At 42.8% G+C, this 25,801-nt stretch overlaps 1 protein-coding gene and 1 non-coding gene across 2 annotated transcripts in view; both read left to right on the forward strand.

Annotated features, from left to right (window-relative positions):
• The window catches only part of CSNK1G1 (casein kinase 1 gamma 1), a 142,156-nt gene that overhangs the window by 28,837 nt on the left and 87,518 nt on the right, over positions 1–25,801 (forward strand). Inside the window, exons 2-3 of the mRNA XM_049777951.1 lie at positions 6,879–6,919; positions 17,358–17,427. Coding sequence (XP_049633908.1) covers positions 6,879–6,919; positions 17,358–17,427 — 111 coding nt within the window. The remainder of the gene's footprint in view (positions 1–6,878; positions 6,920–17,357; positions 17,428–25,801) is intronic.
• On the forward strand, positions 23,726–23,840 carry LOC125995632 (U5 spliceosomal RNA). The gene has a single exon (XR_007491131.1). It is a non-coding gene; the product is annotated as a U5 spliceosomal RNA (small nuclear RNA).

The following is a 25,801-nucleotide window of genomic DNA, read 5'->3' on the forward strand; positions in this document are numbered from 1 at the left end:
CTCTCTAGCCCCCAGAACTTTATATTTGCATTTAGGATTGTTTATAATCTGATTTATAATCTAGTCTTTATTATATCTTATATAGAAAACAAGATATTATTGAGGGAAAAATAGTCTAAAGCAGGGGTCTCAAACTCAATTTAGCTGGGGGCCACAGGAGGCAAAATCGGGGTGATCTTGGAGTGCAAAGTCAGTAGTAAGCCTTGAACATTGCGGGGTGTGACCCAAACAACTAAAACAAAACAAAACAAAACAAAAAAGATTTCTCTAGGGCAGGGTCACAAAATGTTGTACGGAGGGCCGCAAACGGCCAGGAGCATATGCAGTGCCAGGGTTTGAGCCAAGAGTGGGCCATGTGCCAATCAAGCACTTTCATTCCTGTATTATCTTTCTGCCTGTCTTGTTCTTTTTTTTTTAATGTCAATTTGGATTTGTAAAATTTCATTGCCTGCCTGTTTTTCCAGTTTGTTTCTTTAAGGGCATCTTAGTATACAAATGTTTATATGCGTTAGGGGTACAACTACCACACCTCTACAAAAGTGCCCAGATTTCTATCAACCCATTCCTCCCACTTCTGTGGTCAGTTATGTGGTCAGAGTCTGTGATTTTATTTTTCTTGGGTACTATATATTCCTTTACCCTCTGCTTTTTAAAAAAAAAATTTATAGTTTTGGTCACATGTTTATAAGTGTGCTATTTTTTTTTTGTTTGTTTTTGGGCCACACCCGGTGACGCTCAGGGGTTACTCCTGGCTATGCGCTCAGAAATCGCTCCTGGCTTGGGGGGACCATATGGGACACCGGGGGATCGAACCACAGTCTGTTCTACGCCAGCACTTGCAAGGCAGACACCTTACCTCTAGCGCCACCTTCCCGGCCCCTAGTGTGCTATTTTTTAATATAAATCTTTATTTAAGCACCATGATTACAAATATGTTCATAGTTGGGTTTCAGTCATAAACTGAATACTCCCCTTTCACCAGAGCAACGTTCCCACCACCAATGCCCCCCCTTCCCGTGCCCCTGCCTGTATTGCGACAGGCATTCTACTTCTCTCATTCTTTAACATTGTCGTGCTAGTTGTTGTGTAGTTATTTCCTTAACAGCCTTCACCACTCTTTGTGGTGAGCTTCAAATTGTGAGCCAGTCCTTCCGGCCCTCCCAGCCCTTAACTCTATGGTCTCTGGGCCTTATTACAGTAATGCCTTTAATTTTTCTTAAAACCCATCGAGGAGTGATACTCTTCTGTGTCTATCTCCCTCTGACTTATTTCACTCAGCACAATAGATTTCATGTACATCCATGTATAGGAAAATTTCATGACTTCACCTTTCCTGACTGCTGCATAATATTCCATTATGTATATGTACCATAGTTTCTTTAGCTCTTCATCTGTTGAAGGGCATCTTGGTTGTTTCCAGACTCTGGCTATTGTAAATAATGCTGAAATGAATATAGGTGTGAGGAAGGAATTTTTGTATTGTATTTTTGTATTCCTAGGGTATATCCCTAGGAGTGGAATAGTTGGATCAAATAGGAGCTCAATTTTCAGTTTTTTGAGGAATCTCCATATTGTTTTCCATAAAGGCTGAACTAGATGGCATTCCCACCAGAAGTGAATATGAGTTCCTTTCTCTCCACATCCCTGCCAGTGCTGATAAGTGTGCTATTTTGCACAAGTCATAGGATGAAGCCTAGGATAGTGTCTTTCTTTATGGTTCTAGCAGTTCTGTTCCATCACTGTCATTGTAATCAGTCTTCTATAATTGGTGGTCTTGGTTTTGCATAGATCCTAGGACAAGTCTAGGATAGAGTCCTTCATTATGTTTCCAGAAGATCTGCCCTGTCACAGTTATCAAAGTCAGACCTCTGGATTTAGAGATCTTCGTTATTGTACAAATCCTAGGCCGAAGCCTAGGCTAGGGTCTTTCTTATTGGTCCCAGGATAAGTTCTGCCCAGTTATGGTTGTCAAGGTCAGTCTTCTGTAGTTAGTGATCTTAGTTTTTGAACAAATCAAAGGATGACGTGTCTTCTGATTTCATTTTACCGTTAGGTGATTAGATAGGACAACCTACTTTTAAATCAAGTTGTTGCCGTTTCCTCGCTGTCAGAATGTCATATCAAAACTGGTGCAAGTTGGTGCTAGAGCGGTATTAGGAATTTCCCAGCAGTAATTTGGTTCTTGGTGCTGTTGCAGGGAACTGTGTCCCTTCTATGTCTGCGCTCTAGGGCTCTGGATGTACGGCGCTGTCTGATCACACAGAGTTTAAGTTGGGTCCACATGACACATGTTTGGGATGGGAGGCACCCCTGTATTGTAAAATGTATGGGTTTTTATCCCTAGTAGATAAGAGCTTGTTTCTATACATAAGATTTCCCCTTTTATTAGTATGCCTTTGCAAAAAGGAATGGTGCCATGTTATATTGCTGGTGCATTTAGGGTTAAGAATGTCAGACACCACAATCTCTGTGCCTTGGTTTTGTTTGCTTTTGTTTTGTTTTTTGTTTTTTTGGGCCACACCCGGTGATGCTCAGGGGTTACTCCTGACTATGCGCTCAGAGTCACTCCTGGCTTGGGGGACCATATGGGACGCCGGGGGATCGAACCGCGGTCCGTCCATGGCTAGCGCAGGCAAGGCAGGCACCTTACCTCTAGCGCCACCGCCTGGCCCCTGTGCCCTGGTTTTGACCTGAGCTTTTATCCCAGGCCAGACTTTTTCTTGTAGGTTTTCGTACTAAGCAGAACCAAAACAGGTAAAGAGAAAAAGAATATATATATACACATACATATAATAGAATAAATAAATAAATAAAGGTAAATTATAATTGGAGAAAAATAATGTAAGAGGCTACCTTACATTTGGGAGTAAGCAGACTCAGAGGTATTAACATATAAGGGAAATAAAAGAAACAGGCTTCCTCGTTGTCTTTTTTTTGTTTTGTTTTGTTTTTTTGTTTTTTGGGTTACACCCGGCAGCACTCAGGGGTTACTCCTCGCTCCACACTTAGAAATCGCTCCTGGCAGGCTCGGGGAACCATATGGGATGCTGGGATTTGAACTACCCTCCTTCTGCATCTAAGGCAAATGCCCTACCACTGTGCTATCTCTCTGGACCCCTTCCCCGTTGTCTTTTGAGGTATTCTTGTGTGGGGTGTAATCCAGGACATTTACATTTTACATTTACATTTACAGGACATTACATTTTCTTCACACACCCTGGTCTTGTTGAATCTGATAAATGATTTGCAGCAGAAGGGGATCAGGTAGAGTCCTTGCGCTGGGGGTCCTTCTGGAGCTGAATCTGGTATCATGCAACAGTTCACTTTTGGGGTATGTGTGAGAAAAAGGGCCACGCAGCATGAGTCAGCAGGAATGTTAGTTGTAGTTTCTTGCTGGGGCACGAGATGTGGGGTTGAGAAGGTGTCCTTTTGCTTTGGGAGCTGGGTTATGGCTTTTTGGGGCAGGACATTGGTCTCAGTATCTAATGAGTTAAGAACTGAGGGTGAAGAAGGTTAAATGAGGAGGAATTTCGGATCATAATGTTGTGGGGTGGTGAAAAGAAAGAAGGATTTCTGAAAGTGGGAGGAGGGGTAGTATATAGGAGGGGCTATATACACTTTAGGCATGAATTGTTTACAATTTAAGTTTGGCACTTAGAGGAAAGTCCACTGTCTATAAATTCATGCCTGCATAAATACAGATGTTAGTGATCTATTCTTAAGTTGTTGTTAGAGGCCTGACCCTTATAAGATGGGTCTGAGCTCTTAAAAAATAATGGAATTGGCCAGTGAGATAGCATGGAGGTAAGGCGTTTGCCTTCCATGCAGAGGTACGGTGGTTCGAATCCTGGCATCCCATATGGTCCCCCGAGCCTGCCAGGGGCAATTTCTGAGCGTGGAGTAACCCATGAGCGCTGCCGAGTGTGACCCAAAACAAAACAAAAAAATTAAGGGCCCGGAGAGATATCACAGCGGTGTTTGCCTTGCAAGCAGCCGATCCAGGACCAGGACCAAAGGTGTCCCATATGGTCCTCCGTGCCTGCCAGGAGCTATTTCTGAGCAGATAGCCAGGAGTAACCCCTGAGCACTGCTGGTTGTGGCCCAAAAACCAAAAAAAAAAAAAAAAAAAAAAAAAAAAAAAGGAATTAAGTAAAGATAGTTTAGATATAGATTAGGTGAGAAAGGAAGAACAAAAGATAAAAGAAAAATGAGTAAATACAGTAGAAATAAGTTAAAATTAAAAAAAATTGCCGTTACGTCAGAGTTGGGGAAAGCTTTCCAATTTCTAGGCAATTTATCACTGATGAGGGTGGGCATTGCTAAATGAAGGTTTCATGGTTAGATAGTGGCCTACTTTTCACATCTAGAGTACTAAGCAATGTGGTAGTGAGGACTATAAGAGGTGGCTATCCTATGTAGTAATGTCCATTGCATCTTAGGTATCGTGGTTCCTTTTTTAAAGAGAAACCAACTGATGGGTTTTATTTAACCTAGATTGAGTTGATGTAGAATAAATAGAAAGGGGAAGGGAGGGGACGGCGAAGAAAAAAAAAGAAGGGGAGAAGGAAAGAAGAAGTAGAGGTGTGTGTGTGTATGTGTGTGTGTGTGTAGAAAATGGTAATTTGCAAAAACCATATTCGATGAGTAGGACCTATAACATAAGTCTGTGGTGTGCCCCTGACTTTTCATGGTCTGAATGATCACATGATTTAGATCCTACTAGAAGACATAAACAAAAGGAAATGGGTACATTATTTTATTGAGACATTATCATAATGAACATAGTATATGGTATCTAGTATGACTGAGCACCGAGGTGTAAAATTAGGGTGTCCACCCTTTGTATCCAAGGACCACTGTGGACAAAGAAGCTGAAGGGTAGGGGCCGGGTAGGTGGCGCTGGAGGTAAGGTGTCTGCCTTGCAAGCGCTAGCCAAGGAAGGACCGCGGTTCGATCCCCCGGCGTCCCATATGGTCCCCCCAAGCCAGGGGCGATTTCTGAGCACATAGCCAGGAGTAACCCCTGAGCGTCAAACGGGTGTGGCCCAAAAACCAAAAAAAAAAAAAAAAAAAAAAAAAAAAAAAGAAGCTGAAGGGTTATTTTATACTTGGTAAATTAAGGCATTAAAACATATTGTTAGTAATCACTGCAGCTAGAGTCTCTGCCTTCTCATCCTATTCTTCACCTGGTTCTGTAAATACCTTAAGACATTATTATAGGGGCCGGCGAGGTGGTGCTAGAGGTAAGGTGTCTGCCTTGCAAGCGCTAGCCAAGGAAGGACCCCGGTTCGATCCCCCAGCGTCCATATGGTCCCCCCAAGCCAGGGGCAATTTCTGAAGTGCTTAGCCAGGAGTAACCCCTGAGCATCAAACAGATGTGGCCCGAACCCCCCCCCCCCAAAAAAAAGACATTATTATAGACCTTTATAAAAGACCTTTATTATAGAGGCTGATTACATACCTGTTCACTCTAAACCTCTGTTTCCATTGTTGCTGGTTTCTTTTTTTTTGTTTTTGTTTTTGGGCCACACCCGTTTGACGCTCAGGAGTTACTCCTGGCTATGCGCTCAGAAATTGCCCCTGGCGGGGCCGGGCGGTGGCGCTGGAGGTAAGGTGCCTGCCTTGCCTGCGCTAGCCTAGGATGGACCGCGGTTCGATCCCCCGGCGTCCCATATGGTCCCCCAAGAAGCCAGGAGCAACTTCTGAGCGCATAGCCAGGAGTAACCCCTGAGCGTCACAGGGTGTGGCCCAAAAACCAAAAAAAAAAAAAAAAAAAAAAAAAAAGAAATTGCCCCTGGCTTAGGGGGATCATATGGGACGCCGGGGGATTGAACTGTGGTCCGTCCTATGCTAGCGCTTGCAAGGCAGACACCTTACCTCTAGTTGCTGGTTTCTTTATGGTATAATGCATAGTTGAGATTTTGTGTTGCCTCTCTTCCACTTGATTTATACTAGCAGTCTGGGGGTGGGGAGGGGGACGCCGGGAGCAGGTTTGGAGGGAGGACAACACTGGTGGTGGGAATACCCTTGATTCAATGTCACTATGTACTTTAAATATTACTGTGAAAGACTTGTAATTCACTTGGTCACAATAAAATTATTAAAAATATATATTGAGAAAAAAACCAAACAATGCTATTTTGTTGTTTTGTTTTGGGGCCACACCCACCAGTGCTCAGGAGTTACTCTGAGCTCAGGAAGCTCAGCTTCCTGTAGTGTTTGGGGGTATGAGATGATTGGGATGGAACCAGTTCAGTAGTGTGCAAAGCAAATGCTCTACCAGCTATGTTATCTCTGACTCCTGTAAGAGTGCTTTTGTTTATGGTTTTGCTGATAGTTTTGATATGTACAGTTAAAGTGTGCATAGCTCTTTCCAGCAGTGTACCTCTAATATGTAAGAGGGAATGTGTTGTCTTTTTTCCTTTTTCTAAGGTTTTTCATACCTAAATTAGCTCAAATTCTCATTGTCGTTTTTTGTGTACCCCCCCCCCTTTGAGGAGGAGGAGGGCTCATGTGGTACTGTGCTCAGGGATCACACTCCTAAGAGTACTTTGCGGGTGGGGGACATAAGTGGTTCTGGAAATTGAACCAGAGTTGGTCACATGCAAGGCAAGCTTTATATCCCTGTACTATCTCTCTTGTCCACAAGTTGCGTTCTTCATGTTGGGTCTCATTGTCTTTGCTGAAGTTTCATTTATTGAGAAATGTTTATATGGGGGAGGGGATAAAAAAGAAATATATATATATATATATATTGAGTTGATGTAGAATAAAAAGAAATATATATATAACAGCATTGGGGCTGACCCTAGAAGCTTTATTTCTTTCCCTTCTCCAGAATAAATGTCACTAAAACATATACATTCTGCTTTCCCCTAGGTAAAAATCTCTACACCAATGAATATGTAGCTATCAAACTGGTGAGTAGACTCTCTATTTGAAGTCATTATGTTTTGGTGCTCTCACCTTTCACATATCTTTTTACAGGAATTGTAAGCATTTACAAAAATATATTGTTTGTACCTCTTATAACTGATCCCAAATAGTAAATTTTCTTCTATAATTTTATGAAGACAAATCACTAATGCTATGTATATTTAAGAAATGAATTTTTGGGCCGGAGAGATAGCCACTAGTAGGACGTTTGCCTTGCACGTGGCCGATCCAGGATGGACCCAGTTTGATCCCTGGCATCCTACAAGGAGCCTGCAAGGAGCGATTTCTGAGCGCAGAGCCAGGGGTAACCCCTGAGCCCTGCTGAGTGTGACCCAGAAACCAAGAAAAAAAAAAGAATTAGGTATTAGATATTAGATATTATACAGTGGATAGGGCACTTACCTTGCATGTGGCTTACCTGGATTTAGTCATCAGCATCCCATATAGTCCCCTGAGCACTGCCTGGTGTAATTCCTGAGTACAGAGCCAGGAGCCAGGTATGGCTCCAAATCAAAACAAAATAAAAATAAAATGAAGTAAAAACTGGATAATAAAAAAGAGCTGAAAGATAAAGTTGCAGGGAGACGAATTTCTAGTTTTGACAGTCTTATTTTGATAAAAATCATTAAAATTTTACAGAGCCTAGATGAGAACCCTTGCATACAAATCATGCACTATATCTTTTTTTTTTTTTTTGAGTCACATCCGGCAGCGCTCAGGAGTTACTCCTGGCTCTACACTCAGAAATCGCTCCTGGCAGGCTTGGGGGACCATATGGGATGCCAGAATTTGAACCACCGTACTTCTGCATGCAAGGCAAATGCTGTACCTCCATGCTATCTCTCCAGCCCTTGCACTGTATCTAAGCCTTTGAACTGACACCATCTCCTCCCCTCCCCTCCCCTCCCCTTTTTGGCCACACTTGGTGACACTCGGGTTACTCCTGGCTATGCGCTCAAAAATCATTCCAGACTTGGGAGACCATATGGGTCTCCGGGGAATTGAACCGCAGTCCGTCCTAGGTTAGTGCATGCAAGGCAAATGCCCTACTGCTTGCGCCACTGCTTCGGCCCCTCATCTTTTCTTTAAGTTAAGTAGTATTGTGTACTTCACTTTAGATCCATCCATGTTGTAGCAAATTTCATGATTCATCTTTTCTTAAAGCTAAGTAGTATTGTGGGGCCTGGAGAGATAGCACAGCGGCATTTGCCTTGCAAGCAGCCGATCCAGGAGCAAAGGTGGTTGGTTCGAATCCCGGTGTCCCATATGGTCCCCCGTACCTGCCAGGAGCTATTTCTGAGCAGACAGCCAGGAGTAACCCCTGAGCATCGCTGGGTGTGGCCCCAAAACAAAACAAAACAAAAAAGCTAAGTAGTATTGTATACCATAGTTTCTTTATTTAGTCATCTTGGACAGTTGGGTTGTTTCTATATTTTACCTATTCTGAATAATGCTGCAGTGGACATAGAAGTTTAAATACCTTAAGAGTTTTTGGAGCAGATAGACTGCATGCCTTGCACGTGGCCAACTGAAATTTAGTTTTCAGAGTACTACTTCCTGAGTCTAGCAGTGATGATTCCTGAATGCAGAGCATCAAATTACAATCTTTTTAAAAGATTGTTTAAAAAATATACATAAAACATTCAGTATTCAAAACATGTAAAATACCATAGCAAGTTAGGAGTAAACAAGCCTTTCTTAATCTTGGGGTTCCTTACAGTCACTGCTTTGGGTGGAGGTAATCCAGACATCCTTCATTATTTCCTCTCTTCTTGTGATAAGATCCATTCTATGAATTCTCAGTAGTCCCTGTTGCCTTCTCTAATGCCCAGTCCAAGGTAACTTGCTCCCATTGGTGAGCTGCTTTCGAATCAGACCTACTTGGTATGGGCCCCAACATTTCCTTGAGAAGTTTATTTTATCACTGAGATCCAGTGTCTAATTGCAGCACCCATCTGTAGACAGCTTTGTGAATCTGTCTGTGTAAGCTAGTGTCCAAAGTCTTGTAGTGGATTTTCCCTGAAACTATGGGAATATCTCTATCTACCCTGTTAAAATAACCAAGATGTCTGATCACAGTGATTTGTAATTCTTCTTTGCTCTGTAAAAGATGTCACTGGGTCTGGGTGAATTTGTCTTGTCCTTCTTGCTTGGCAGCCTGCAGCAAGACTGCCATGCAAGAGAGTTGTGGACAGGTTTTTGCAGTCTATGGCTATTATTGCAACTTTTCTATGGTCTGAAGGCCAACTACTCAGGATCAGTTCATGGTGGGGTGGGTGGGTTGGTGGGACCTGAAAGGAAAGAATTCAGAGTCCAGTAGCAGTATTTTGTTTGAGACCACCACCTGGATCTTCCTTCATAGTTATGGAGCTGACTGGAGTTCAAGAGACTTGAATACCCCAAAGTCCTTCCCTATTCCCTCCTGTGGCCTATTTTGATCAGTGATTTACACTGACCCCTTTTAGGTTAGTGTGATAGCTCAGCTTTGCTGAGGTTGTGAGAGAAGTGTTCCCCTCCCCCTCCCTGTTTCATGGATTTTAGGCCACCCAATTTAACAATATGCATTGTGGGACTGGGAATATAACTCAGTGGTAGACCATATGCTTTCTCGGTGTTCAAGGTGTTGGATTTGAAGCCAGCACTGTATATGCCCCTAATCACCTTCAGATTTGATGCTGGTGATTCCTTGCTCCTTGCACTGCAGGGTTTGGCCCTTGCACCAAGGATAATTATAGAAGCATCAATAAAACGCTGGTGTTTAAACTGATCAGGTTCAGGATAGACTGAGTTGTGATATATATTGGTTTCTGGTTGTCTTTTGAGGAAACTTTTCCCTGACATGGTCTGTTCTGTGTTTTAATGGTGTAGGGGGTTTTGTTTGTTTTTTTCTGGGCATACAGGCTGTGCTCTAGACTTACTCCTGGTTTCTGTGTTCAGGGATCAGTCCTGGTAGTGCTCTGGGGATTATATGTGATGCCAGAGATTGAATTTGGGTTGACTGTGTGCAAGGCAAATGCCCTCCTTACTTGCTATCCTATTCTATCTTTCTAGTTCTAAATGGGGTGTGCATTTTTGAGCTTTTGATTTATATATTACCTTTCAAGGTCATACTTGTTAACCTGTATAAACCAGGTTACATAATGTTGTTGGCATGACTTTGACTGTAAATTTTTGTTTGATTTTGGGGGCCACACCTGTTGGTGCTCAGAGCTTATTCCTGACTCTGCACTCAGGGATCCCTTCTGACAGGCTTGGGAGACCATATGGAGTGCTGAGGATCAAACCTGGGTCTACCACATGCAAGTTAAATGCCCTACCTGCTGTGCTATTGGTCTGGCCCCCATACATATTATAGATTTTATCAAACTTTTATTTTACATTGTAAGAGCAATAGTTAAAGCTAAAAATAGACTTCATATCATTTAGTATGGTATCTCAGTATCTCATTCCTTTTTCAAATAAATCTTAAAAGCATTTTATTGGATAACAGTCTTGTCTATGGATCTCATCTCTTGTTGGGCTGTTTTCTCAGTGGGAGATGAAGGCAGTAATTGAGCTCTTTTCATTGAAATAGCAAAATTTGCTGGAGGAATTATCCTCCCACAAGGTAGCCATCTGCTGTCGACTTAGGATTTCTGGCAGGCACAAATGTTGCAGAGTAGGCTGGTTCTGAGAAATAATCAACCCTTGATGGAAATGTAATCATTATCTTACACTGAAATGCTGGGACATTCTACTGCTACTGTTCTCATTTTACTATGGATATTCATTGTAGTCTCTTATCTGGGGGAATCTTTTTCTGGTGGTTAAGGAGAATAAGGGGTTGAATTGTGCTGGGGATTTAACCTAGAGATTCATACATGTAAGTTATGTGCTCTCTCCAATGAGCTACATGTACTCAGACCCTCTTGGAAGCTTTAAAAGAAGAACCATACAATCTAAACAAAATATTTTGAAGTCTTCTATATATCAATGCGATTTATTGGCTGCTTTCAGAGATTGCCTGTCTTATAAAACAAAGCCCAGAGGGGGCTGGAGTGATAGCACAGTAGGTGTGCATTTGCTTTCCACTCTACTGGCCTGGGTTTAATCCCAGGCATTTCATATGATTCCTTGTGCCTGACCAGGAATAATTTCTGAGCACAGAGTCAGGAGTAATCCCTGACTGCCACTGGATGTAGCCCAAAAGCCCCTCCAAAAATAACAAGGGCCAGAGAGGAAATTCAATGGATTGGAGTTCGTGCTTTTTCATGTAGAAAGCCCAGGTTCTGGCCCTGACAACATGCAGTTCCTGAAAAAGTCTTGGAAGTAATCATGAAGCCACTGAGCTGGGAGTAGCTCCTAACTATGTAGAGCTCCAGAAAAAAAAGGCAGAAAAGGTAGTTCAGCAGGCTGTTTCTCCATTCTTTTCATTTAGGATGCCAAACATACAGCTAAGTATAACCTCTGAGCTCTGCCAGATAAGGCTTTCCAAAATAAAAGTAAAAATTACCTTCCTGTGCCGCTAATCTTGCTATCTTTCCCAAATTATAAGGTGTGTTACAGTGTCCTCTAGTCATAGTGTTTCCCAGAAAAATATTTACAGTTCTCTATTAGCAGAGCAGGCTACAACTACATGCTAAAGGGGATGATGGACAATATAATTTTTGACTTGGTGATTAAAACCCCCTAATGTCTGAATTTATATTATGTGTCTATATACTTTTAGCATTATAACTCTCAAGAGGCCATTTTTGTTTCTTGTTTTTGGGCCCTACTCAATGGTGCTCAGGGTTATTACTGACTGTGCACTCAGGAATCACTCTTGGTGGTTCTCAGGAGACCCAGTAGGATGGCAGGGGCCAAAGACAGGCTGGCTGTGTGCAAGGGAATCACACATCTCATATCTCTGACTCCATGCTTATTTAAAATCTTACACGGTAGTTTTTCGAGATCAGATTGACTTCTTTTTTCCCTTAAAGGATTCCAGCATGAAGTTTGAAAGTTTACATTTGAAGATGGGCCTATTGTCCTAAATCATTTTGTTTTGTACTTAAAGTATGTAAAATATGGGCCAGAGTGATAGCACAGTGGGTAGGGTGTTTGCCTTGCATGCAGCCGACCTCAAACTCACCTGGGTTCGATCTTCAGCATCCCATACAGTCTGCTGAATGCTATCAGATGTGCCCCCTCCAAAAAAAAAAAACACCCCAAAACAAAAAACAAGAATGTGAAATATTCTAACAGCTCAAATATTCAATGATAGATTAATAGGTAAGGAGCTATGACATATGTACGCAATGCAGTACTATGCAGTTGTCAGAGAAGATGTAATCTTTTACCTTGCTGCAACTTGGGAAGGAACTGGAGGGTATCATTTGAAATTTGAGGAAAGGACAAATATTGTCTAATTTTACTTATCTGTGATACATAGAAAAACAAAAAGAGGGGCCCGGAGAGATAGCACAGTGGTGTTTGCCTTGTAAGCAGCCGATCCAGGACCAAAGGTGGTTGGTTCGAATCCCGGTGTCCCATATGGTCCCCCGTGCCTGCCAGGAGCTATTTCTGAGCAGACAGCCAGGAGTAACCCCTGAGCACCGCCGGGTGTAACCCAAAAACCAAAAAAAAAAAAAAAAAAAAAAAAAGAAAAACAAAAAGAGGGGCCGGGCGGTGGCGCTAGAGGTAAGGTGCCTGCCTTGCCTGCGCTAGCCTAGGACAGACCGCGGTTCGATCCCCCGGCGTCCCATATGGTCCCCCAAGCCAGGAGCGACTTCTGAGCGCATAGCCAGGAGTAACCCCTGAGCGTCAAATGGGTGTGGCCCAAAAACCAAAAAAAAAAAAAAAAAAAAAAAGAAAAAGAAAGAGTGGGTAGTATCAACTGATAGGAAATCCTTGACCTTGGACTACCAAAGTAAAAATTATCAAATAGGGGCATGATGGATGAACAGGAGATATTGGTGGAGGTTAGTAATGGGCATTTTGGAGGTGATGAGGTATAGTGACTATTTATCAAATCTTAAATGTTTGACCACACCTCCTGTATGACAGTCTGTATTTCTTGTCCTTCGTTTTCCAAACCTAGTGGTCATTTCTTGCCATTCCCTACCACTTTGGAAAGAAGCCTTCTCCAGACTGCTGTATGCTTTTTCCAAGTCACTGACAGGCATGAGTGACACAGACATCAGTAGAGACATAAATAGTAGTCATAACTGTAAATGGCAAGTGGGATTGCTCAAGGTAGTAACTTTATATGATGTACTCTTCTCTCCTGGCCTGATTTATGGATTCTTAATCTTTTGTTTTGTTTTGCTTTGTTTTTGGGCCACACACGGTGACACTCAGGTTACTCCTGGCTATGTGTTCAGAAATCACTCCTGGCTTGGGGGGACCATATTGGATGCCGAGGATTGAACCCAGGTCCGTCCTGGGTCAGCTGTGTGCAAGGCAAACGCCCCTACTGCTGTGCTATTGCTCTGGCCCCTGGATTCTTTTTTTTTTTTTTTTTTTGGTTTTTGGGTCACACCTGGCTCTACATTCAGCTCAGAAATTGCTCCTGGCAGGCATGGGGACCATATGAGATGCTGGGATTCGAACCACTGTCCTTATGCATGCAAGGCAAATGCCCTACCTCCGTGCTGTCTCTCCGGCCCCCTGGATTCTTTTTTTTTTTGTTTTTGTTTTTTTTGTTTTTTTTTGGGCTACACCCAGTAACGCTCAGAGGGTTACTCCTGGCTATGCGCTCAGAAGTCGCTCCTGGCTTGGGGGACCATATGGGACACCGGGGGGATCGAACCACGGTCCGTCCAAGGCTAGCGCAGGCAAGGCAGGCACCTTACCTCTTGTGCCACCGCCCGGCCCCGCCCCCTGGATTCTTAATCTTAAGAAAAATACAGAGGGCCCGGAGAGATAGCACAGTGGTGTTTGCCTTGCAAACAGCCGATCCAGGACCAAAGGTGGTTGGTTCGAATCCCGGCGTCCCATATGGGTCCCCATGCCTGCCAGAGCTATTTCTGAGCAGACAGCCAGGAGTAACCCTCTGAGCACCGCCGGGTGTGACCCAAAAACAAAAAACAAAAAAAAGAAAGAAAAATACAGAAAACTTAATGTGGCTTATGATTAAGAACCTTTTTAAAAGGAACTCAAGAATTGATTCTGAGAGATTAAAGGATTTGCTTCGTAGGAAGAATGTATAAGAAATGGTTGACTTGTTTTGGTTATTTGAAAATAGTCATTTTGTCTAGTGACATTGTGTTACCTTACTTTGCCTATGTGTGATGCTAAGAATCAACCCAAGACCTTATATGTAAAAGGATACTGTCCTGCCATCCCTGCTCTTAAAAATAGCCATTTTAGGACCGGAGTGATAGCACAGTGGTAGGATGTTCGCCTTGCATGCACCAAACCCAGATGGATCTTTCTTTCTTTCCTTTCTTTCTTTCTTTCTTTCTATCTTTGTTTCTTCTCTTTCTTTCTATTCTTTCTTTTTCTTTGTTTCTTTTTCTTTCTTTCTTTCTTTCTTTCTTTCTTTCTTTCTTTCTTTCTTTCTTTCTTTCTTTCTTTCTTTCTTTTCTTTCATACTTTCTTTCTTTCTTTCTTTCTTTCTTTCTTTCCTTTCTTCTTTCTTTCTTTCTTCTTTCTTTCTTTCTTTCTTTCTTTCTTTCTTTCTTTCTTTCTTTCTTTCTTTCTTTCTTTCTTTCTTTCTTTCTTTCTTTCTTTCTTTCTTCTTCTTTCTCTTCTCTCTCTCTCTCCCTCCCTCCCTCCCTCCCTCCCTCCCTCCCTCCCTCCCTCCCTCCCTCCCTCCCTCCCTCCCTCCCTCCCTTCCTTTCTCCCTTCCTTCCTTCCTCCCTTCCTTTTCTCTTTTCTTTTCTTCTTGCTTTTTGGACCACACCCAGTGACGCTCAGGGGTTACTCCTGGCTATGCGCTCAGAAATTGCTCCTGACTTGGGAACCATATGGGATGCCGGGGGATTGAACCACAGTCTGTCTTCATCCAAAGTTAGCATGTGCAAGGCAAGTGCCCTACTGCTTGTGCCACCGCTCCAGCTCCCAGGAACGATTTCTGAGCGCAGAGCCAGGAATAACCCCTGAGCAATACCGGTGTGACTCCAAAACAAAACAAACAAACAAACAAACAAAAAACGAAACGAAAAAAGCCAGTTAGTAGCGCTGGAATGATAATATAGCAGGTAAGGATATTTGCCTTGCACAGGTGAACCTGGGTTCAACCCCTAGCATCCCTGACCTAACCCCTACTCCTTACCCCCAAGCAAGGCTACACCCAACTGTGCTCAGGGCTCACTTCTAGCTCTGTGCTTAGGAATCAGTCCTGGTGGTGCAGGTAGATCATAAGTATTCATAGGGATTAAACCAGGTTGGTTTTGTGCAAGGCATGTATACTTATCTCTGGTACCACCACTCTCCCTTTTATTTCTTTGTGATGTATCTACTGAAGTGGAATTGCTAGATCATATAATTCTTTATTTATGAAGTTGCTTTGCCTTAGTGTCTGTACCATTTTACATTCCCACCAGCAGTCACTTGGATTCCAGTTTCTCCACATTCTTGACAATACTTGTCATTTTCTCTGTTTTTGAGAATAGCCATCCTAATGGTTGGCAGACGTATCTTATATTTATTTAATTTTAGTTTTCTTTTGGGGGGGCACACCTATAGATGCTCAGGGGTTACTCCTGGCTATGCGCTCAGAAGTTGTTCCTGGCTTGGATGACCATATGGGATTCCAGGCATCAAACCCAGGCCAGTCCTGTGTCAGCCATATGCAAGGCAAACAAATGCCGTACTGCTGTGCTCTCATGCTGGCCCCATCTTTTTTTCCCCTCCAGCAACACTTGGTGACACTCAGGGGTTACTCCTGGCTGTGTGTTCAGAAATCGCTCCTGGGCTTGGGATGCCAGGGGATCGAACTATGGTTTGTCCTAGGCTAGCATGCGCAAGGCAGATGCCTTACCCCCTTGCGCCATGGCTCCGGGCCCCATGCCGGTCCCTTCTTTTTATTTATTTATTTATTTATTTATTTATTTATTTATTTATTTATTTATTTATTTATTTATGTATTTATGTATTTATGTATTTACTTTGGTTTTTGGGTCACACCCGGCAGCGTTCAGGGATTCCTCCTGCTCTGTGCTCAGAAATCACTCCTGGCAGGCTCAGGGGACCATATGGGATGCCAGGATTCGAACCACTGTCCTTCTGCATGCAAGGCAAATGCCTTATCTCCATGCTATCTCTCCGGCCCCCTTTATATTTTTTTAATTAAATTTAATTTTTATTTTATTTTTGGTTTTTGGGCCACATCCATCGGCACTTAGGGGTTGGTTACTCCTGGCTCTGTGCTCAGAATTGTTCCTGCCAGGCTCGCTGTGTATGGTGCTCCTTACACTCCCATTTAAAGTCATAAATAAGTAAGTTGTGATGAGAGTTAGTATAGTGGCTAATGCACTGCCTTGCTCATGGTCACCCCAGTCTCATCACCCTATATGGTCCCCTAAATGCCACTAGGAATAAGCCTTGGGCACTACCAGGTGTGATCCAAAAGCCAAGCATGCATAAATATATATACTCAAGTTGCTATAGGAGTGAAAATGTTTAACTTGCATGCCACAATCCCAGTTTAATTAACAATACCAGATATTTTCTTTTTATTTATTATTTATTTAGGTTTTTGGGTCAGGCCTTGGCAATGCCTCAGAGGTTTACTCCTGGTTCTGTATGAATGAACTACCCCTGGTGGTGCATGGGGGACCATTTGGGATGCTCAGGATCAAACCTGGGTCAGTGGCATGAAAAGGCAAATAAATGTCCTACCTACTGTACTATCACTCCAGCCCTCTTTTTAATTTTTTCTTTTGGTTTCTTTTTGGGCCACACCCCGTGACACTCAGGGGTTACTCCTGGCTATGCACTACAGAAATCTCTCCTGGCTTGGGAGACCTATGGGATGCCGGGGGACCAAACTACGGTTCATCCTAGGCTAGGGCGTGCAAGGCAGACCCCCCTACCCACCTTGCTGCCACCGGTCTGGCCTGCTTTTATTATTTTTATTTGAAATTTTGAGCAAATATTTCTAAAATTTAATAAAGCAGGTTATCACCTAAAATTTATATAAAAAATGTAGGAAAATAAATACGTTTGGCATTTGGTTTTCTAGGTGAATACATTTTAGTGAAGTACTTTGTGTGAGGGATCTAACCTTTAGATAATGAATCATCCAGATTATTTTTATATATTCATAAAAGGGACTATATTTAATTCAACTTTGTATTCTCTTAGCTGTGTTTTCAAAGAGAAATTGTGGTAAGAAAATATATTTAACATTTCCAAAATATTAAATGATCTTAGCCATGGTTTACTCTGAAAACCTAGGAATGGAAAAATACTATTTCTCTAAATCTGATCACAATTTCTCTTCTTGGATTTCAGGAACCAATAAAATCACGTGCTCCACAACTTCATTTAGAGTACAGGTTTTATAAACAGCTCGGCAGTACAGGTAAGTCTATTTTTATCCATTTATGTCACATTATGGCTTAGCTGAAGCACTGAAATGTGTAGAATTTCCTGGTCTATGTTACTTTTTTGCCTTTTTTTTTTTTTTTTTTTTTGGTTTTTGGGCCACTCAGCGTGGTGCTCAAGGGGTTACTATCGGCTCTGCACTTAGAAATTACTCCTGCCAGGGTTGGAACAGTGGTACAAGGGGTAAGGCGTCTGGTCTGCCTGTGTGTGCTAGCCTAGGGACGTACCATGGTTCGACCCCTTGGCGTCCCATATGGTCCCTCAAGTCAGGAGCAATTTCTGAGTGCAGAGTCAGGAGTAACCCCTGAGCGTCACCTGCTGTGGCCCAAAAACAAAAACAAACAAAAAAAAAAAATCACTCCTGCAGGCTCCGGGGGACCTTATGAGATGCTGGAAATCAAATCTGGGTCCATTTAGGATCAGCTTGTACGCTAGGCAAAACACCCTACCATGTGCTATTGCTCTGGCCCCACACACACCCTTTTTAAAATTTTTTTTTCTTTTACTAGATTATGTGGTTCTCTAACTTGCTGGAGAGTTAAATAAACATAGTCAATAAAATATTCTGTTATCTGGCTCCTGGACAGGCAGGGAGTTGGTTGGGAATCTGCACTTGTAACTTTGTTCAGAGGTCAAGTAGAGTGCCTTCACTCACCTGAAACACACATGGCCTGATTTTGCTCCTTGGTAGCTCATTCATTATCTTTTATCTTCCTTTCTTTAAAAGAATTATGTCAGGAACTGTGGGCTTACAATATTGGTAAAGGCAAGGCTCCATGCATAAATATTACCTTTTCATTTCATTACATATGTCAAAAGAAAGCATGAGTAGGGGCCGGGCGGTGGCGCTGGAGGTAAGGTGCCTGCCTTTGCCTGCGCTAGCCTAGGACGGACAGCGTTCGATCCCCCGGCGTCCCATATGGTCCCCCAAGAAGCAGGAGCAACTTCTGAGCGCATAGCCAGGAGTAACCCCTGAGCGTCACAGGGTGTGGCCCAAAAACCAAAAAAAAAAAAAAAAAAAAAAGAAAGCATGAGTGGTTAGTAATTTGTAGAGTATCTATTATTATATAAACTATATATAAGTTTGGGGGTTACTGGTATTAAAAACTTGGGGCCTCATGTGAAGCATAGCTCTCCTGCATTGAAGTTCTAAGCCTTAAATATAGCTTTCGAAGGCATTAAAATATTGTTTCCCAAAGTGGGTGGTATCCCTGAGGAATACTAGAATTATTCATGGGATGGTGGCCACTGTGGCTACATTTGGGGGGGGGGGAATGCTTTCTATTTATTTCAAGAAGGTAAGTTCTGGCCTTGGATGTGTCATATCAGTGGGATGAGAAACATACATTATGTAGGAGACCCAGGTTTGATTCCCAGCACTGCGCACCAAGTAGTTCCTCCTGAGCACTGCTAGATATGATATAGAAACTAAAAAAATAAAAATAAAAAAATAAAAATAAAGAGAAGATGGAGCTGAGATGTAACTATGCCTTAGAACACTTTCACTTTCCTTGAAAGCCCAAGGCCCGCTCTTGAGGACCTAGAATCAAGGAGTTGTGGGGATAGATTTCCAGGCCTTGGGACTAAGTAATTTTTTTTTCCTGAAAAGGGGGATGGTAAATAAAATAAATTTGGGACCTCTATATAAAAAAAGACCTTCTTATTACCATAATTGTTTCAGTTTACCCTTCATTCTCATTGATTTGTAGAATATTTATATGATTATAATAGACTATGACTTTGGAATTTATAATTTTAAAAAAGATGCCCCCTTTTTTGGGGGGGAATTTGGGGCCACACCCAGCGGTGCTCAGGAGTTACTTCTGGCTCTATGCTCAGAAATCGCTCCTGGCAGGCTCGGGGCACCATATGGGATGCTAAAGTCTGTCTGGGATTGACTGTGCGCAAGGCAAACACCCTCCCGCTGTGCTATTATTCCTGGCCCCATATGTTATTACTGATATATTATTGCATATCCCTCTCACTACCTTTCCCGAGACTATTAGTTTGAGACTTTAGTAATAGTACAGAAGGTAGGATGCTTGCTTTGCTTGCTAGCTGGTTTTGATTTCCCAGCATACCATAGGGTATGATTCCTGAGTGCAAAACCAGAAGTAAACCTTGAGCTGCTGGATATTGCCTCGCCCCTACTCGCTTGTGCCACCGTTCCGGCCCCTACCTTAGGGGTTTTGACCCATCTCTAAAACTCACTCTGGAAATCATCCTAGTTTCTCAGCTTGTATGGATGTGGACAAAATAGAAGCTCAGAAAAGATTGTAAACTTGAGGTCAAGTTGGGCTTTCCTCATTGTCCCTTCTCTTTCTTGTTTGATATGAAGGCCTTTCTTTATTCAGAGGGACTGAGGAAAGGGAGCGAGAGGATAAGAAAGACAGAGGTGGGGGCCGAGGGAGGTGGCGCTGGAGGTAAGGTGCCCTGCCTTGCCTGCGCTAGCCTAGGACGGACCGCGGTTCGATCCCCCGGCATCCCATATGGTCCCCAAGAAGCCAGGAGCAACATCTGAGCGCATAGCCAGGAGTAACCCCTGAGCGTCACAGGGTGTGGCCCAAAAACCAAAAAAAAAAAAAAAAAGAAAGACAGAGTAAAGTGCTTAAGGGAGAGCACAGGCTTCTCAGAGTTAATAAAATCAAGAGGGGAGATGTGAGGCAAACATTTGCATGCAGACATCATGTGCAGGTGGCTGGCATTACATATGTGCATTGGGCTGCTTTCCATTCCACTTTCTATTCCACTCTCTTCTCTTTTTCTTTTTCTTTTTTTTTTTTTTTGGCCACACCAGTGGCACTCAGGGGTGCAAGGCGAATGCTCTGTGTTCTCTCTCTGGCTCCTTCACTCTCTTCTTTAATGGAAAAGTCAAACCTTATGATTAGTTTGCTGGTTGTAGCTCTTTGCAACTAGAATTCAAGATCCTGCCAGAAAGTTAGTATAAGAGGGTAAGGCACTTTTGTCTTACAAACAGCTGCTATGGCCACAACCCTGGTGTGATCCTTAGCTCTTCATTAAAAAAAAGTACCCCGAAAGACCTGCCTTTTTACTATATTGTTGTAGTTTGTTGTTGTTGCTGTTGTTGTTTTTAAATTTTATTTTGGGTTTAGGACACCTTTGGCATTCTTCCAGGTTTACTCCTGGCTCTGTTCAGGGACCATTTTTGGTGCAGCTTAGGGGAACCAGATGAAGTGCTGGGAATTGAAATCGGGTTTTGCTGAGTGCAAGGCAAGCACTTGACTTGTATTATATCTCTAGTAAGCAATCTCTGATTATTTACTAAGAGGGTTAGTATTGCCAGAATAATACGGGGAGAAAGAATAAGGAGATTTTCAGGGTGTTGAGTCTAAAAATCAGGAATCTGTTTTTCTAGAGCTGTCTTTTTTTCTTTTTAAAATAGAAATCAAATTATAAAATGTTAATAGCTATTTTGAAGGAAATGATTCATGCTCTTGCCACCCCAGCTTAGTATATTTTATTTGAATATTTCTCTTTTACGTAGAAATATTTTATAGGTGTTCTTAGTTTAACATGTGACTGTATTATTTTCTTTCATTTATAGAGTCTACGTGTTTCTCAAGTTCAGTCTGTTAGCTTCTTAGATATAAATGAGACAACCATTGTTTTTATTTGAGGAAATAATCTTCCCATAGTGATTTCCGACATCTGGATATCATACTGCAATGATAAAGATACTTATGTTGATTTTCATATTTTAAAAATCTATTAAATGAAGGGGGCTGAATGATATACTCTTAGTACAGAGGGTAAGGCACTTTTTTATATATACAGCTGATCCAGGATTGATATGGTCCATCTAGCCCAATGGGAGTAATTCCTATTTTTTTTTTCTTTTTGGTTTTTGGGCCACACCCGGCGGTGCTCAGGGGTTACTCCTGGCTGTCTGCTCAGAAATAGCTCCTGGCAGGCACGGGGAACCATATGGGACACTGGGATTCGAACCAACCACCTTTGGTCCTGGATCGGCTGCTTGCAAGGCAAACGCCACTGTTCTATCTCTCCGGGCCTGGGAGTAATTCCTAAATGCAGAGTCAGGAGTATATTCTGAGCATCGCTGGGTGTAACACAAACACAAAAACCAAAGATCTATTAAATTATAGTTATTATGAATAATTTTGGGGGGCTGGACGGGAGAGTTTGGGCTAGACCCAGCAGTGCTTATGGCTTACTCCTGGCTCTACACTCAGGGATCACTCCTAGCAGGAATAGGGAACATATGAGATGCCAGGGATTGAACCCAGGTCAGCTGTATACAAGGCAAGCACCCTACCCACTATTGTTCCTATTTTAAAATAATTTAAAAAGAAAGATTATTGAAATGATAGGAAGAAAATGTACAGTAAGTTTAAATATTGGCGTTGTATAACAATTAGGACAATGTAAGAATAATAGATTTTTTTTAATTTTAGGAGAGTATTTGGGCCAAATTCAGCAGTTTTGGGGGTTACAGGAAATTGTTCCTGGTAACACTCAGATCAAACTGGACATATGTAAATCAAGTGCTTTCACTCCTCTACTTTACTATCTCTAAAAGTAATCTAAATCAGTTCGGAACTGAATCAGTGATGATTTGCTCATACAAATAAATTGTGGTAGGTGTGGTATAGCAGCATTGCAAATAAAAGACAATAATATTGGAACTGTTGTTTGTATTTTTGTTGTTGCTGGTTTTTTTGTTTTATTTTGCTTTGTTTTGACCACACAAGTAATGTTCAAGGGTTACTTCTGGCTTTGCACTTAGGAGTTATTCTGAAGGTGCTCTGGGGACCATCTGGGATGTTGAGGATTGAATGCAGGTCGGCCTCATACAAGGCAAATGACCTACCTATCTGCTACCTGCTACCGCTGCTAAATGACCCATTGCTCCAGCCTCAGAACTATTCTTTTTAAAAATGAAGAAGATACAGCCAGAGCAAGTACAGCAGGTCGGGTGCTTGCCTTGCACATGACTGACCTGGGTTCAATCCCTCGTATTCCATATGGTCCTCCGAGTCCCCCACGGAGTAATTACTGAGTGCAGAAGCCAGGAACAACCCCTGAACACTGGCAGGGGTGGCCCCCAACCAAACCAAACCAACAAAAAAAATAGGTTCCAAGGATGGGTTTTAAAGTCAGGCTTACACCTGACTTTGTTTACTCCTAGTGGTGCTTGGGCACTGGGAGTGGTGTTGGGAATTCATCCTGGGTTGGCCACATGGAAAGCAAGCACCTTAATTCTGTACTTAGCTACTTGATTCATGAGAGATAAAAATAGGAAAACAGGCCCTCTGGAGAGATATTAAAAGGGGTAAGATACTTAGCTCGCATAAGGCTGACCCAGTTCAATCACCAGCACTTCATATGGGTCACAGAGTGTGACCCAAAAGCACAGATAGGTGTGATACCACCCTTTGCAATTTGAAGAAAGTTGTTGAAAGTTTTCTGCAAAGTGATGGTTTTGTTTGTTTGTTTGGTTTTTGGGCCACACCCAGCGGCGCTTGGATTACTCCTGGTTCTGCGCTCAGAAATCACTCCTGGCAGGCTTGGGAACATATGGGATGCTGAGGATCCTTAAAACCCGGGTTGGCCGCGTGCAAGGCAAACGCCCTGCCGCAGTTTTTTTCCTCCGGCCCCTATTTTATTAATTAATTAAACAAAGCAAGGAACCCGAGGGAAACTGCAACGCCTCCCAAAGGCGCTGCGGACCCATTTCCTAAGAAACTCACATTTCCCATAACGAACGGTGGCTGTCCTGAACCCTACTCTAAGCCTGGCTTTGCTGCTTCACGTCCCGACCACTTGGGCCCCGACGACCGGGAGATTCCTTATTTCGAGCATCGTCCCTCAAGTCTCCGGTGCGGACAGACAGAACTCTGATCTCTGCCATCGACAAAAGGACTCGCTCCGTCTCTTCCAATGCGGAAGTGTTCGAGGGGGCTGGGAGCGGCGGCTCATTTGCATACTCCGATTTGCATCGTCTCCCTTCGAACGCGGAACTGGCCGAAGCGGGACTCTCTTCCAGGCTCCGCGGATTAGCGTCCCTCTGGCTCATTTGCATACCCACAATGCACCGCCGGAGCGCCGGTGGATTTTTCGGGTTTTAAAGCCGCGACTTTCCGTTCCTGGACTTCCAGATGCGCCTGGACGTTCGACCCCGACCTGGCGCGTCGTCCCGGAGAACCTCCGCGGACAGAACGTCTGGAATGGCCAGCCACCGTCAGCGTAAAGGGAGTCGCCGTCGTCCAAGGAGAGAGCCTTGGCCCCGCCATAGCATACTCTGGTTTCTCTTCAGATCGCATAAATCTTTCGCCTTTTACTAAAGATTTCCGTGGAGAGGAACAGTTCTGAGTCGTAACCAATTTTTTGAGGCCTTGCTTCGGTGAGGCTACTAATATCTGGTAGAAAAAACAGACTTGTTGGAGCAGCACCTTTGCTCCTGACGTTTCCTTTAGTATTTACATATTGGGCTGCAGTATACAGGCAAGGCAAACTACAAACACCCTACTGCTTCAGTTCATCGCTTAAGAAAATCTTTTTTTGGTTTCTAGGTGACACCTGATAGCACAGGGGTAACTTGGCTTTGGCTCTGCACTCAGAAATAGTCCCTGGCAGGATGGGGGACAATATGGGATCGGCCTAATGCAAGGCAGCATGATGCTATTCAAGACTGCACATCCAACTCCTTTTGTTGAGTCTTGCCTTCAAGCTCCATTTCACTCTTAGATTAGCTCCTTAGCCGTAAACTCATAAAATAGAAAGTTTGTCTCAGGACTCTCAACTCTTCCTTTTACCCATGACTGTCACCTCTTTTATTAAAAATTATAATAGCTAGGGCCGGAGCGGTAGCACAAGCCGTAGAGCGTTTGCCTTGCACACTGCTGACCCAGGACGGACCTCGGTTCGATCCCTGGCGTCCCAGAGGGTCTCCCAAGCCAGGAGTGTAGTAGCCAGGAGTAACCTCTGAGCGTGTCACTGGGTGTGGCACAAAAAAAAAATCATTCCTTAAAGACAGATCCCTCGGATCAATAAAATAGAATTGAGTATTTAGAGAATGTTCCTCAGACATACAATCAATCAATCTTTGGTAAAGGGGCAACAAATGTAAAATGAAGTAAGGAAAGCCCCTTCAACAAAAATGGTGTTGGGACAACTGGTCAGCCACATGCAAAAAAAAGCAAACTCAAACCACCAATTAAGACCGCGCGCGCGCACACACACACACACACACACACACACACACACACACACACACACACGACCATGCACAAAGGTCAAATCCAAATGGATTAAAGACCTTGATATCTGACCTGGAACCATATGTGTGTGTGTGTGTGTGTGTGTGTGTGTGTGTGTGTGTGTGTGTGTATGTATATATAGGTATATAGAATAACATGTAGACAAAACTAAAGGCGGATTCTTCAAGTAGGAATTATCACTGTCCAAACAAGTGGAAGCAGAGAGAAACAAATGGGACTACATTAAACTGGGAAGCTTCTGCACCTCTAAGGAAACAGTGACTAGGATACAAAGGCCACCCACGGAATGGGAGAAACTATTCACTCAATACCCATCAGATAAGAGGCTAACATCTAAGATATACAAGGTACTGACAGAACTTAAGAAAAAAAATATGACCCCATCAAAAAATGGGGAGAAGAAATGAATAGACATTTCCTCAAAGAAGAAATACAGATGGCCAAAAGGCACATGAAAATAAAATGCTCCACATCACTAGTCGTCAGGGAGATGCAAATCAAAACAACAGTGAGGTACCATCTTATGCCACAGAGACTGGCACACATCACAAAGAACAAGAACTATCACTGTTGGTGTGGGCGCGCATACACACACACACACACACACACACACACACGCACGCACGCACGCACACGCCTGCACCACAGCTAGCAGTGCTCAGAGAGTTACTCATGGCTCTGCACACAGGAATCACTCCTGGTGAGCTTAGGAAACCATTTGGAATGCTGGGGACCGAATCAAGATCGGCTTTGTGCAAGGTTTACCACTGTCTATTTCCTACTTCTGTATGTGTGAGCATGTATTTATCATAAAAATTTTGTCAGAAGCTTCATCAATTATCTTTATCAATTATCTTCAATTACGTTTTTTTATCAATTACCATTATCAAATGATGATCTTTTCTTTCACTGATGTGTTACATTAACTAATTTTCAAATATTGGATCATTCTTGCATCCGTAGAATAAAACCCATGTGATCATGGCATATCATCAGTTTGATATATTGTATTAGATTTGCTAAAGATTTTGTTGAGGATCTGTACATATGATCATCAAGGATATTGTTCTATAATGTTCTTTTTTAAAAAAA

Source organism: Suncus etruscus, chromosome 1 (assembly GCF_024139225.1).
Source record: "Suncus etruscus isolate mSunEtr1 chromosome 1, mSunEtr1.pri.cur, whole genome shotgun sequence".
NCBI lineage: Eukaryota > Metazoa > Chordata > Mammalia > Eulipotyphla > Soricidae > Suncus > Suncus etruscus.